The sequence below is a fragment of the Indicator indicator genome, chromosome 25 (genome assembly GCF_027791375.1).
Source record: "Indicator indicator isolate 239-I01 chromosome 25, UM_Iind_1.1, whole genome shotgun sequence".
NCBI classification, from domain to species: domain Eukaryota; kingdom Metazoa; phylum Chordata; class Aves; order Piciformes; family Indicatoridae; genus Indicator; species Indicator indicator.
In genome coordinates this window covers 1,470,689-1,482,266 of record NC_072034.1, presented here as the reverse complement: position 1 = coordinate 1,482,266, position 11,578 = coordinate 1,470,689, and the positions used below count along the sequence as shown (strand labels likewise).

At 53.5% G+C, this 11,578-nt stretch overlaps 1 protein-coding gene across 1 annotated transcript; it reads left to right on the top strand.

Moving 5' to 3' along the window:
- Positions 1-3,759: 3,759 nt before the first annotated feature.
- On the top strand, positions 3,760-11,012 carry FGF5 (fibroblast growth factor 5). The gene is made up of 3 exons (XM_054392205.1): positions 3,760-4,084; positions 6,571-6,674; positions 10,668-11,012. Exons 1-3 carry the CDS (start codon positions 3,760-3,762, stop codon positions 11,010-11,012), a joined length of 774 nt encoding a protein of 257 aa, XP_054248180.1.
- The last annotated feature ends 566 nt before the right edge of the window (positions 11,013-11,578 follow it).

Genomic DNA, 11,578 nt, shown 5'->3' with positions numbered 1-11,578 from the left:
GGGATGTGCTGCTGTTCAAGAATGCTCCAGGAGAAGTGGTGCTCAGGCTTCTTTGAAGTGAAGCCTCTTGTGGCCTCAGCTTAGCCTTGCCCTTTCCTACCGCTGCCAGCAGCCATAGCCTCTTGAGAGCAACAGCATGCTCTGCTGGTGTTTTCCACTGGCAACAGTAGTGAGGTGGCTTCTGAGTGACCCTGGTTGCTTTTATGCCCATGGGGAAGGGGTGAATGTCACCTTTCAGCACCTAAGCTCCCTGCAGCACCTGGGTTATCTTAATTAAATTAAGTTGGTTTCATGCATGTAATGATGTCTTCTGCTTACAGAGCTGCTCCAGCAGTCAAGGCCTGCACCTTCCCCCAGGACTGGGAACTCTACCCAGGAGGATGCAGAGTAACCTGGGGTGCAGCCAGCCCCCTTCTGCTGCAGGTGAGTCTCCTTCAAAGCACAAGTCCTTGTTGCAGAGCTTTTCTGCAAGCTCCTGGGATGGGGTGGGGTGTGTTTCCCCAGGGAGCTGCTAGCTCCAGGGCATCCCTGCATGAGCACAGGGACATGGTGCTGCTCCACAGTCCCCTGAGAGGTTAAATCCATCATGCTATTATTACTCTGCTAACACTGTGAAATAAGCCATCCTGTGAGTCAAAAAACAAGTGATGCTGAAAGGCTGGCATGCTTTCCTTGGTAAGTGGTCTGGCAGGGTGCTGCAGTAGCCTGGAATGGTTTGGCTTGGGTCCTTGCACCCATAGGCATACAACCTGGGGGAACCACCTCTGGTTCCCGTTGGCACGGCTGATGGAGCAGGTACAGTCAGGGCTACAGCTTCACACACAAGCAGGATGAAAGAGCTTTGCCAGCTTCTTTTATGTTTTGTCACATTTTGCCTTGCACATTTTGAAGGGGGATTAAACCAGTGCTGGGTTGGTGTTTGGTCATTCCTGCCATGGCAGAGCATCGACTTGTGCCACATAGCAGATCAAGCAGAGCCCTTCACTTTGAACAAGACATTTTATACTTGAAACCAAACTTATCCTGTCTGTTTGCTGCAAGTTTTCTCTGTAACCAAGCCTTGAATAATTTAGGTAACATAACATGAGTATTAGGCTTCAGAAGCTGCTGGAGTGTGTTTAAGGGCTTCCACTGCCAAAGGCAATTACACTGGATTATTCCAGGAAATCAACTATTATATCTACTTATTTATTTAGATTTAAGCCTCATCTCTCTCCCTCCTTTTTTTTTCTTTTTTGATTTTTTTTACTGCATTACACTATATTGGCACTTGGACGATTTGAAAGTTAATGCCTTGTGTTAACGAATAGATTCAAGTGAAAACAACCCAAGATAATATAGTTCATACACAAAGCACCACTTTGGAGTTTTCTTTCTCAGAGTTTCATCATGATGATGAAAATGTACTGTAAGGAAAGCATTTTGCCCAGTGCGGCCAGTTGGGCTGCAGCCCCGATGGGGTCATGGCAGTCTCCAGAGGAGGGTGCCTGCATCCTGCAGATGGGCTGAAGGCTTCATCCCAGGTAGGACCCCAGCTGTCAGGCAGGGTATCCGTGTCATATTCCACAACAGGGAAAAGCGGAGAGTGCAGGAGAAGAGATCCAAAAGTGCTTGGGCTGTCTCACTATAATCCTCAGAAATGGATGTGAATATGCAACCTGGTGGAGTTGCCACTGACAGCACGTCTGGAGGACTGTCCTGGAAAAGCCCACCCATCCAGTGTCAGCTTCATGGTATTTCCGATGACCTCGCCCCAGGGGAACTTGGGTTTTCAGGGATTTCTTCATTGTTGGGGAAAGCTTTGTCCAGAAGGTGGACAAAGAGCAGAGGCTCCCTGGCAGTCAGGGCAGCAACAGAAAAGCTGTTGGAAGCTATGAAGGTAGACACTAAAAATCTGGGAGACTGGGCTTGATGGTGAACCTCCAGGCATGGCAGTTTTGGGTGGGCATTTCTCTCAGGACTTGCATGTTCCTCCTTCCTCCTCCTGGGCTGCTGCTCTCTCCAGTCATCTCCATGATAACTCAAATGTTTTTATATTCATCTTAACTTACAGTGCCAGAAATGGTTTATGGTCTTCTTGACCCAGATGGAGAACAGAGATTTCCCATGGGCTGATCCTGTGGCAGCTCCAGCCTTCAGAACAAGGTGGAAAAGAGAAAAATCTCCCCAAGTGATGTTGCTGTGCCTCTATGCATGCTGTGGCTGTGCTGATATACAAGGTCCAGTGCAAACCTTGTGGGAGAGGTTCATAACCCCTCTAGGTCTTTGTCTTGCTCATAGATCTGGATTTAGAGTCAGCGTGTGTACATAATTAAATCAACAAGATGAAAGGGGCAAGTGGAAGTCACAGATTTTACCAGGCCAACCACTGCAGCTGGAAGAAGTAAACAAGGTTTTGAGAGCCATGACCCTCCTTCAGGTATGTGTATCTATATATAGGTCTATCTATATATACACATTTATATATAAACATGTGTGCATATATCTCTCTCTGTGTGTGTATATATATGTATGTGCTGATAAATAGCTTGAAGGTGTGGTAACACTGTTGTGAGATCATTTTTGCTCACACCAGACCATGCCAGGTGTCAGTCAGCTGGATACGGCCCTTGAAGTGCATGTCCCTTCCCTGTGCCTCTGACCTTCAGCTTCTTCCCAAGGCGAAGGTCACCCTCGGCGTGCCACCCGCCCTGCCTCCTTCCTGCGGAACCTGATCCCTGGGCGCACAGCCCTGCCAGAGCCGACCCTGCTGTGGGCCACAGAGGCTTTCCTGTGTAGGCTTTAGGAGGAAACAGGTTTGCAGGAGCAGTAGGGACACGTAGGTACAGAGCCCGGGCTGTGTGCTGGGCAGGGCACGATGAGATGATGGTGGCTTCTGTGGAGGTGAGGTTTTCCCGGTGGCGTTGGGAGATGTGCAGGGAGCCTCAAGCAGCTCCGGGAGCGGCAGAAGGCAGAACGTGCTCGGTGCTGTGCCGGGTGATGTAGCCGCGGGGTCTCCTCCCGAGCCACGGTGCTGTGTGGCAGTTGTCTTTAACTGGCAGGAAATACGGCTGCCGATGCTGGAGGGGTGCCGGGCACGTTGTGGGAGTTACGGTGGCAGCGGCGGGGGGATGCGGGACTGCCTCCCTCCCTGCCCGGGAACTGCAGAGGATGTTGCGTGCAGACAGCGGCCAGCGCTTCCCTGCTCGCCTCCAGATGCTGTCAAGGCATTTACAGCGGTGGGAGCCCCCAGTGACCCCCCGGGCTGCTCTCTGGGGCCCAACACGGCCTGGCCACCCCGTGCAGGAGAGGAAGCCGCTTTCCTGCTCGGGGGGCTGCCTCCAGCCCCAAATCCTCTCCCATACCCCCTGCCCGGGGCTGAAGCCAGGCTGGCTGTGCAGCTGCTGGCTGTCATCCCCCTGCATCCCCGGCCTGGGGGGCTGCAATCCAATCCCTTCTCCTTCCCAAGGGTTCCACCGGCCCCGCCGAGCCCTCGCCCGGCCGTGGGGAAGCCGCTGACAAGGTATTTCTCGGCGGTAACTCGAGCGCAGCCCAGCGCCTCTGTCTCGGCGGGGCGGACAAGTTAATTCCCCAGATTTATGCTCCCCCCGAGCCCCAGCATCTGCTGCGGGGGGCGGTGCGGGGGGTGCTCGACACTGCCGGGGCCGGGCACAGGTGCGGGGCCACCGCCCGCTTATAAATACCCGGTGGCGGCGGGGAGGGGCGTCCCGGTCCCCCCCGTGCCCGGTCCCCCCCGCCGGGACTCCGCGGTGGAGCGGGATGCGGCGCGGCGCCCGCCCTCCCGCCGGCAGCATGAGCCCGTCCTTCCTCCTCCTCCTCCTCCTAGCCCTGCCCGCCCGCGCCCGGCGGCAGCAGGTGCCCGGAGGGGAGCAGCCGGGGCCGGCGGGCCGCAACGCCCCCGTGCCTTCCTCCCCTTCCTCCTCCTCTTCCTCGGTGGCAGCGGCGGCGGCGGGGCCGAGCCGCTTTCCGCGGAGTCGCCCGGGGCGGCGGCGGGGCCGACTGTACTGCCGAGTGGGCATCGGCTTCCACCTCCAGCTGCACCCCGACGGCCGGGTGGACGGTGCTCACGACGCCAGCCCGCTCAGTGAGTGCCCGGGAAAGGGGGGGCCGGGGGTGTCTGGCAGTAGCTTGGCATGGGGGACGGCGGGGCACTGCCCCCGGGGCTGTGGCATCCCTGTCCCTGGAGCAGCTCCTCCGGGGTGCTGGAGCCCCTCTTCTGCCTCCTTCTGGGGTGAGCTGCAGGCCAAGCGGCCCCGGGAGAGGTGAATTTGGGAGGCTGCCCCCTTCAGGAAGCGGGTACTGGGGGTGCTTGCACCCCGTGGGGCTCGGGTGGGATGCGGCCTCTGTGAGCAGAGCAAGCTCTGTCCTGCTCGCTTTGGGAAGTGCTACCCCACGGGATCTGCTCATCCGTGGGGACCGATCTGAAGGTGCTAGGTCTGTGCTCCCACCACAGCACTCCAGCAGGGTGGGAGGAGGAGGATGCTGCACCAGGCTCTCTCATGCTTCCCTTTTCTGTCCTTCTCCTGTGTTAACTTTTCCATCCTTCCTTCTGCATTCTCATTCTTCCAGCACAGCAGTAGGATATATTCAGTTTAAAAATAGGACCGAGGCTGGCGTTCCCCTGAGAGAAAGCTGTGCTAACTCACGGCTTATCCTTCGGGTCGGAGTTGCAGTGATATCCTGTCAGAGGGAATAAAATGACAGGCAGGGAAGAACAATCACTTAAGAAGCCTGAGGCTTGGGCCTGAGGTGACCCTGGTAGCGTGCATGACTTCAGCTGTCACTGTGCTCGCAGGGCTATGGCCACATCTGGCCTGGACCGAAGGTTTGGAGCCCTGCTTTGTGGCACAGTCCTGCAGCAGTGTAGCCCCCAGGCAGGCCTGCTGGGAGGCCAGAAACCCTGCATGGGGTTTGGAGGAGCACTGCAGAGGTGTGTCCAGGAGGGGATTAAGGGCTGCAAAAGGAATGGGGGAGAAAGTGGCATTCAAGGCAGGGCTGGTTTAGGAGATGTGACTTTGGAGGGGCTGCCTGTGTCCCCCTAGACCTTTTCATGCAGTAGCATGTCAGTGGGGCTCTCCTCCATGAGATTTGTGAAGCCTTGGAGGCCACAGCTGTCTCACAGGGACCTGGATTACGTGAAGTTCCTTCCTCTTTAACCTGAGATTTTTCTCCCTGGAAAGGTGACAGCACCACCAGCTCTGAACTTTGGAGTGGAGCCAGCTCCAGCTAGGGGCATGTTCTGGTGGCAGGGGGCCATACCAGGGTGTTGCCCTGAGTAGCCATCCCCCGTGGGGTAGAAGTTGGCTTTTGGTGGGAAGCCTCAGTTTTGGCCCCCAGGAAACTGGGCTTAACCCACAGCACCCTAATAACTGGAGTATGTCTTCCAGCTAGTGTGGCCATCCCCTCAAAGGCTGGTAGGTTTTGGGGTGCCCTCAAGGACAGGGAGTGTACTGGAAAGGGTTCATACCTTGTTGCAGCAGGGCTGTAACCCCATGCCTCTCGGCAGTCACTACCACTGGGCTACATGGGGTGAGGAGGTGTGGCCCCCAACCCCACGCAGTGCCCCCTGGGCCCTTGGTGCCAGGACCTGTGTGCCTCTGGTGGCTGTACTTCCTCCTTAAAATAAACATGGGAAGTGGTGATCCGATGCCTCGGGGATTTAATGCGGCTTCATATTCACTCTTGGCACTTGAATCTGCTCAGCCCTTTGCTGGGGCTGGGTGAGATGCTCTCACTGGCTCCTTCTTCTGAGACCAGGGCCATGAAGACCCCCTGGGGCCAGGCCAGGGCCACAGCTGGGGGTAGCAATGCTTGTTTCCCAGGATGGGAGCATGGCTCTTACTCCATCTCCCCCTGGCTGGCAGGAGTGTTGGGGACACATGTGACCCCACCGCCCTCCTTCCTCTGCCTGGGGGATCACTGAGCTGTGGTGGGGAGGAAAGTGTTGCTGTTGAAGGATGCTTGGAGGTTTGGAGCTCTTCCATAGGATGAGTTATAGGTCATGCATGCTCTGCCAGGGGCCAGAGCCCAGTCCTGCTCAGAAAGGGCTTTTTTAAGGGCTGTTGTTTTTTCATGGTGGGGCTGTGTAGTGCCCTGCTCCCCAAGTCCTGCTGTGAAGAAGGGGTGTAAAACACCATTATTGGGATTTCCAGCCCCAAATGGTGTGTGTGACACACCTTTATTTTCACAGGCTGGCACGTTCATGAGGAGAATAGGCAATGCTGGCTGTGGGCACAAGGGGCTTTTCTCACTCTTGAAAGGGATTTCCCCAGGGGGGCACTTGTCTTGTCCCAACTGAATGGGACACTGTCCTCCAAAATGCAGCTTTAAAAGCAAAGCCCAACACCCTGTGGTCCTCTCCGAGCTGATGCAGGTCCCTCGGTGGGCAGCAGGACAGCTCAGGAGCTGCGTGGAGGAGCCCAGGCAGCAGAGAGCAGGGTCATGCAGAGAGGAAATGCAAACCTATGAGACTGGGATTTTTTTTTTAATATTTTTTTTAATTAATTTTTTTTCTTTGTCACACTGATGTGAAAAGAACTGTGATTTATTTTGGGATTTCTGTCATCCTAGGTGTTTTGGAAATATTTGCTGTGTCTCAGGGGATTGTAGGAATACGAGGAGTTTTCAGCAACAAATTTTTAGCGATGTCAAAAAAAGGAAAACTCCATGCAAGTGTAAGTAACCCCCCCTGCTTATCAGTATCTGTTGTTTATTAAAGGCCTTGTGACACACAGCAGAGATGCTCCCAGGCAGGGCTGAGCCCCCTCAGCTGCTGGGTGGGTGCTGCGCTGGGTGGCATCATACCGCTGAGACAGATATGGGACAGGTGGAGGCAAAAACCCCAAAGTCCATATCCCCATTACTGCATTTAACTGAGAAAAGTGTTTGGGTTGTGTGCTTTTTTCATTGCAGTTGGGTATTTGCATCAAAAGTACTTGTTCTTTGAGCATTGCTGGGTTATTTTTAGCAGCTTCTGCAGCAGATCATGCAGACAGCTTTAGCCAAATGTCTCCCGGAGAGCGGCACGTGTGGCGCCGGCAGCCCAGGGGAAGGGGTTGCAGCCCAGGAGCCTTGGCCCACAGTGAGAGCACAGGGCTGCAGGCAGGGTTCTGGGCAGGTAAGGTCCAGCCCATGCAGGAGTGTGACAACTAGAGCAGAAAAATCCCAGTAACTCTTGTGGCTGCAGGCTGAAGGTTGGGGTTTTCTGCATCCCCCAGATGTGCCTTGTTCAGGGTTTCTGCATTGAATGAATCCTCTAAGTGGATTTCTTTTCTCTTTTCAACAGCAAGATGCTGCTTCCTATTTTTTCCCCCCACTGTTAGCTCTAGAGATCATTTCAACAAATGAAAGTATCTACTGTGCTTACATGCAACTTGCCATCTTTTAAGGGTCTGTATAAATACAACACCCAAAGAAGGGCATATTTTAGGCAGCATCTTGGATGACCAGTCATCCAAGTTTGCTCCCTGGGAGCCTGTTCAGGGCTGAGAGCTTGGAAGAAGGAAAAGCCAATTGCCTGCCCCACTGTTACAAGGCAAGCTCACGATGTGGATGTTATTGATGCACACAGGCTGCCCAAGCCCCGCAGATTGCCTTCAAGTGAGATTTATGAACTCGCATTGCTCTCCCTTGAGTCTTATTGGAGTGTTGCTCCTGAAACCTAATGATGCTTAAAGGGTGAGCACGTGGCTGCTTATTTTAGGAAACAAAGTAGGAGCAGGAACAGCATCAAGGGGAAAGGGGGAATGGCTATGTGGAGGTGAACACGAGAGAAGGAGACAGAGCAGGCGGAGCAAAGCAGGAAGGTAAAGGATGGAGAGGAGAGGGAAAGCAGGCAGAGCACCATCCCTGGACCCTCCAGAGCCTCCCTTCCTTTACAGCATACAATAGGCTCCTTATTCAAGCTGAAGCCTTGATTTATGCCCTGGCACAGGCAGAAATTAAATCAAATCTCGTTGGTGTATGGTTAATTGTCAGCACACAAAGGGCAGTGCTGGAGAGAGACCTCAATTAGGCAGGTCATAGCTGGGGTGAAGACACATGATGCCCTGCTCAGATGAAAGCAGTGAATTTGTAGAAACTTGACCCAAATGTCTAAAGATTGCTGGGCTAAATAACACCGATAATGCAAACCCAGCATCTGTTGTTCTCCCCTGCCTTGGCAGGATAAAGTTATTTCATGGCCTAATGAGTTTTGAGCAGTACAAAGCGCGTCCTGCGCCCGTCACTCAGGGCAGCGCTTTGATATGGGAGTCATGCTGGTGACTTTGTGCTGAACTGCAGATAAAAGTAATTCCTGCAGGGATTCAGGGTGCTTCAAGACTGGATTCGGGCAGGTCCACCTGTGTCCCAGCTCCCTGATTTACAGAGCCCTCCTTATTTTTTAATTTTTTTTTTAAATTTTTTGATGGTGACTTAATTAAATTACCAAGTGTTTCCTTTTTAGAGGCACGAGCCTCAGAAAATGACAGTAATTCTGGCAATTATCAGTTATGTGCACAGATGGCTTTTTCCTCGTTGATAAATCCTTGGTCCCCTGTTTGTACATTTTTAGCATGAAGGGGGTTTGGTGTTGGTCTCAGAAGGGGCTGCCATGAACTCAAGGGGAGACATTTGCTGCAGGGGGCTCAGGTAATGATCCTTTCTCAGGAGGTGTTCTGAGTCAGCCGAACACTACAGACCTCACCGAGGCAACTCTCTGTAGAAATGGATTTTGAAATTTAATTGACTTCAGGATTGCTCTTCATGATTGTCTCTAAGCTGGTGTAGAGCAAATCCGATGGCCAGCCACTGAAGCAGGCAGTGGCAGCGCTGCCTGCTCTGGGCCAGGAAGAATGTCATTTCCCTGGCTGAGAGGAGGCAATTGCTGACCTGAGAGGCTGGTCAGAGTGATAGTGAGGCAGCAGCTGATGTGCTTCCCAGGGTGGTTTGATGTCTCGGGGTGAGGACTTCCCTCATAGCATGCTGGCTGTGGATCTCCTCCTTCCCTGCTGTTAATGGGAGCAGTCCATGGCATCCCTTTGTGTCCAGTGCTGGGACACCCCCCTATGCACACACTTGCCCAAAACCCACTTGGGAAAGGATGCTACTCCAACTCTTAGGAAGTGGCTCCCACAACTCACTTTAAGCAGGAACTTTTCCTGTGATGCTCTGGACCTCTTACTGCCCCAGAAGCACTGGTCCGGACTGGAAGCTCTGACTCAGCTTACCCAGGAGCCAGACAGTGGTGAGCTCTGCCATCTGTACAGAGCTACATATGAGCAGGGCCACCAGCATCTCTCCTGTCACAGCAGTGCATTCAGAGGTCGCTCAGCCCATTGCAGTATGGGATCCTTGGTGGTGGCCAGCCTCGATTCTGGTGGCAGGGCAGCCAGCTTCATCCTCCTGCCATTTGCTGATCCCACTGGGAAACCCTGGCCTGTTTCAGGCCTGTCCCCTTGAGCACCCTTTCAGTTGTGAACTGGTGCTTCTGTCAGCCCCAAAATCACTGTGTAAAGGCTGATGTGGGGGATAGCCTGAGCACCGCTCTGTGTGCTGGGGGCAATGGGGGGTCAGCAGAACCTTGCCTTGGGAGAATGAATGGTGGTGCATGGGCAATACATACTGAGGATGGATAAAAGACAGGGAAAGCAAAAATTGAGTCATCAAGCTGATGTCTCTTTCAAGAAAAGAGCAAAAGGAGACAATGTGGTGTGAGGGGAAAAAATGCATGGCAGGTTGGGGACTCTGTCTTTTGTATTGTACTGGGGTTTTGTCCTGTTCTCCACTGGTGGAGGGTTTGAAGCTTGAGAGCTTCACATCCCTCTCATGTTGGTAGTTTTGGAGCGTTACTTTGCAGTCAGGCAATGGCGCCCCAGACGCAACTGGAGAAGCTGTCAGGGCACTAGATATAATGCCCAGGGTCAGATTAAAGAGTGGCAAAGGGTTTCAGAGAGGCTGCTGGAGGCTGCAGCTAGGTGTCCTAGGGCCTTGTGTACATAGCTGAGGCATTACAGCTCTGGCTTTGTACTTCTGCATGGTTTTTTATTTATTTCCTCCTCTTTGACAACAACAACAAGGAAATGTTATGGGTAGCACCCAGGCTGTCCTCTCAGGCAGTGGGAAGCCTTTCCCCCTAGCATCCAGAAGCCAGTGCAGCCACCTTGCTCTTGGGCTGCAAGTGATTTTTTCAGATTACTGAGGGACAAAACACCCCAAGTTCATTTAAGACAAAAAATAAATAATACCAATACAATCAAATCCATGTTCAGTGAAGCATTGAAAATCCTCATGCAAATTGCCTTCCAGATTATTAAGTGATGATTCAGTGCCTAAGTGAGGGGTGTGAGGGTCGGAATGAAGATGGAGGCAGGCTTTAACCCCAGGGTCCTTGGTGGGGTTGTAGCATGGTGGGTACATGTCCTCCCTTCTGTCAGCAGGAAAGGCAGGGGGCAAGCTGAGGCTTTTTTTTTTTTTTTTTCCCCTAATAGAGTCCAGATTGGGTGGAAAGGAGCTACTGAAAGTATCTGTGCCCAGCAGCCTCGTAGTGGGTTGCCCAGGTGCCCTGTGTTGCTGCTTACCCCTTTGGATCTGGTTTGGGTGACTTCACCCCCCAGCAGGCACGGCAGGGCAGGGGATGGGTGAAGGCAGCCACCCCGTTGCTGACAGTGCCCGGCTCTGTCCCGCAGGAGCGGTTCACAGCGGATTGCCAGTTTCGGGAGCGCTTCCAGGAGAACAGCTACAACACCTACGCCTCGGCCGTGCACCGCAGCCCCCGCTCGGGCCGCCAGTGGTACGTGGCGCTCAACAAGCGAGGCAAAGCCAAGCGAGGCTGCAGCCCGCGCGCCCGGCCCCAGCACGTCTCCACACACTTCCTGCCCCGCTTTCGGCAGCCCCAGCCTCAGGAGCTCGCCTTCACCGTCACCCTCCCTGAAAAGAAGCCTCCGCTGCCGCCGAAGCCGAAGGTCGCCCCATCCCCTCCCCGGAAGAACCTCAGTCCTGTCAAGTATCGCCTGAAGTTTCGGTTCGGGTAGTGCCCCGTGGTGGGGCTGCCAGCGTGGGAGAGAGGACGCCTGGGAGCTTTTGGGGCTGACCTCATGGAGACCGACATCCCTGGTCCCCAGACAGATGTGGATGCTCCAGGTAGCTGTGTTGGGCCCAGGGTCTTCTCCTCACCCTGCAAACTGGACAGCCTCCTCAGAGGTGTGTGCTGGAATGACAGACCTTGGGCTTTCCACAGAGCATCTCTGTGTTGAACTGAAAACATTCGATGGACCTCGGGTTAATTTTCTGTTGTTGAAAGAAGCAGAAAGGTACCTCTATGGTGAACATATTTTCTTATCTTATTTTCACTAGTGACTCTTTTGATGATCATTTTCATACAAGAGATATGTTCAGAACCAAACTTGTTAAGTGCTTTCTTTTCCTACTGCCACCCTTGGTGTTTGGGTGTGGGTTTTGGGTTTGGTTTTGTTTTGTTTGTGTGTATCTCCGTTTTGCTGCACATTTTTCCTCTGACCATACCTCAAACACTATGTATCCAGGTCTATCCCTCCCCCTTCTCTTAAAACCAGCTTCTCTGCCACAACAAAACAAGTCC

Excerpts from the sequence above, each read along its gene's own strand:
- FGF5 (XM_054392205.1), top strand. The coding sequence starts at position 3,760 with ATGCGGCGCGGCGCCCGCCCTCCCGCCGGCAGCATGAGCCCGTCCTTC. Across the intron at positions 4,085-6,570 it reads TCACGACGCCAGCCCGCTCA|GTGTTTTGGAAATATTTGCT; the intron begins GTGAGTGCCCGG and ends CTGTCATCCTAG. Across the intron at positions 6,675-10,667 it reads AAGGAAAACTCCATGCAAGT|GAGCGGTTCACAGCGGATTG; the intron begins GTAAGTAACCCC and ends TCTGTCCCGCAG.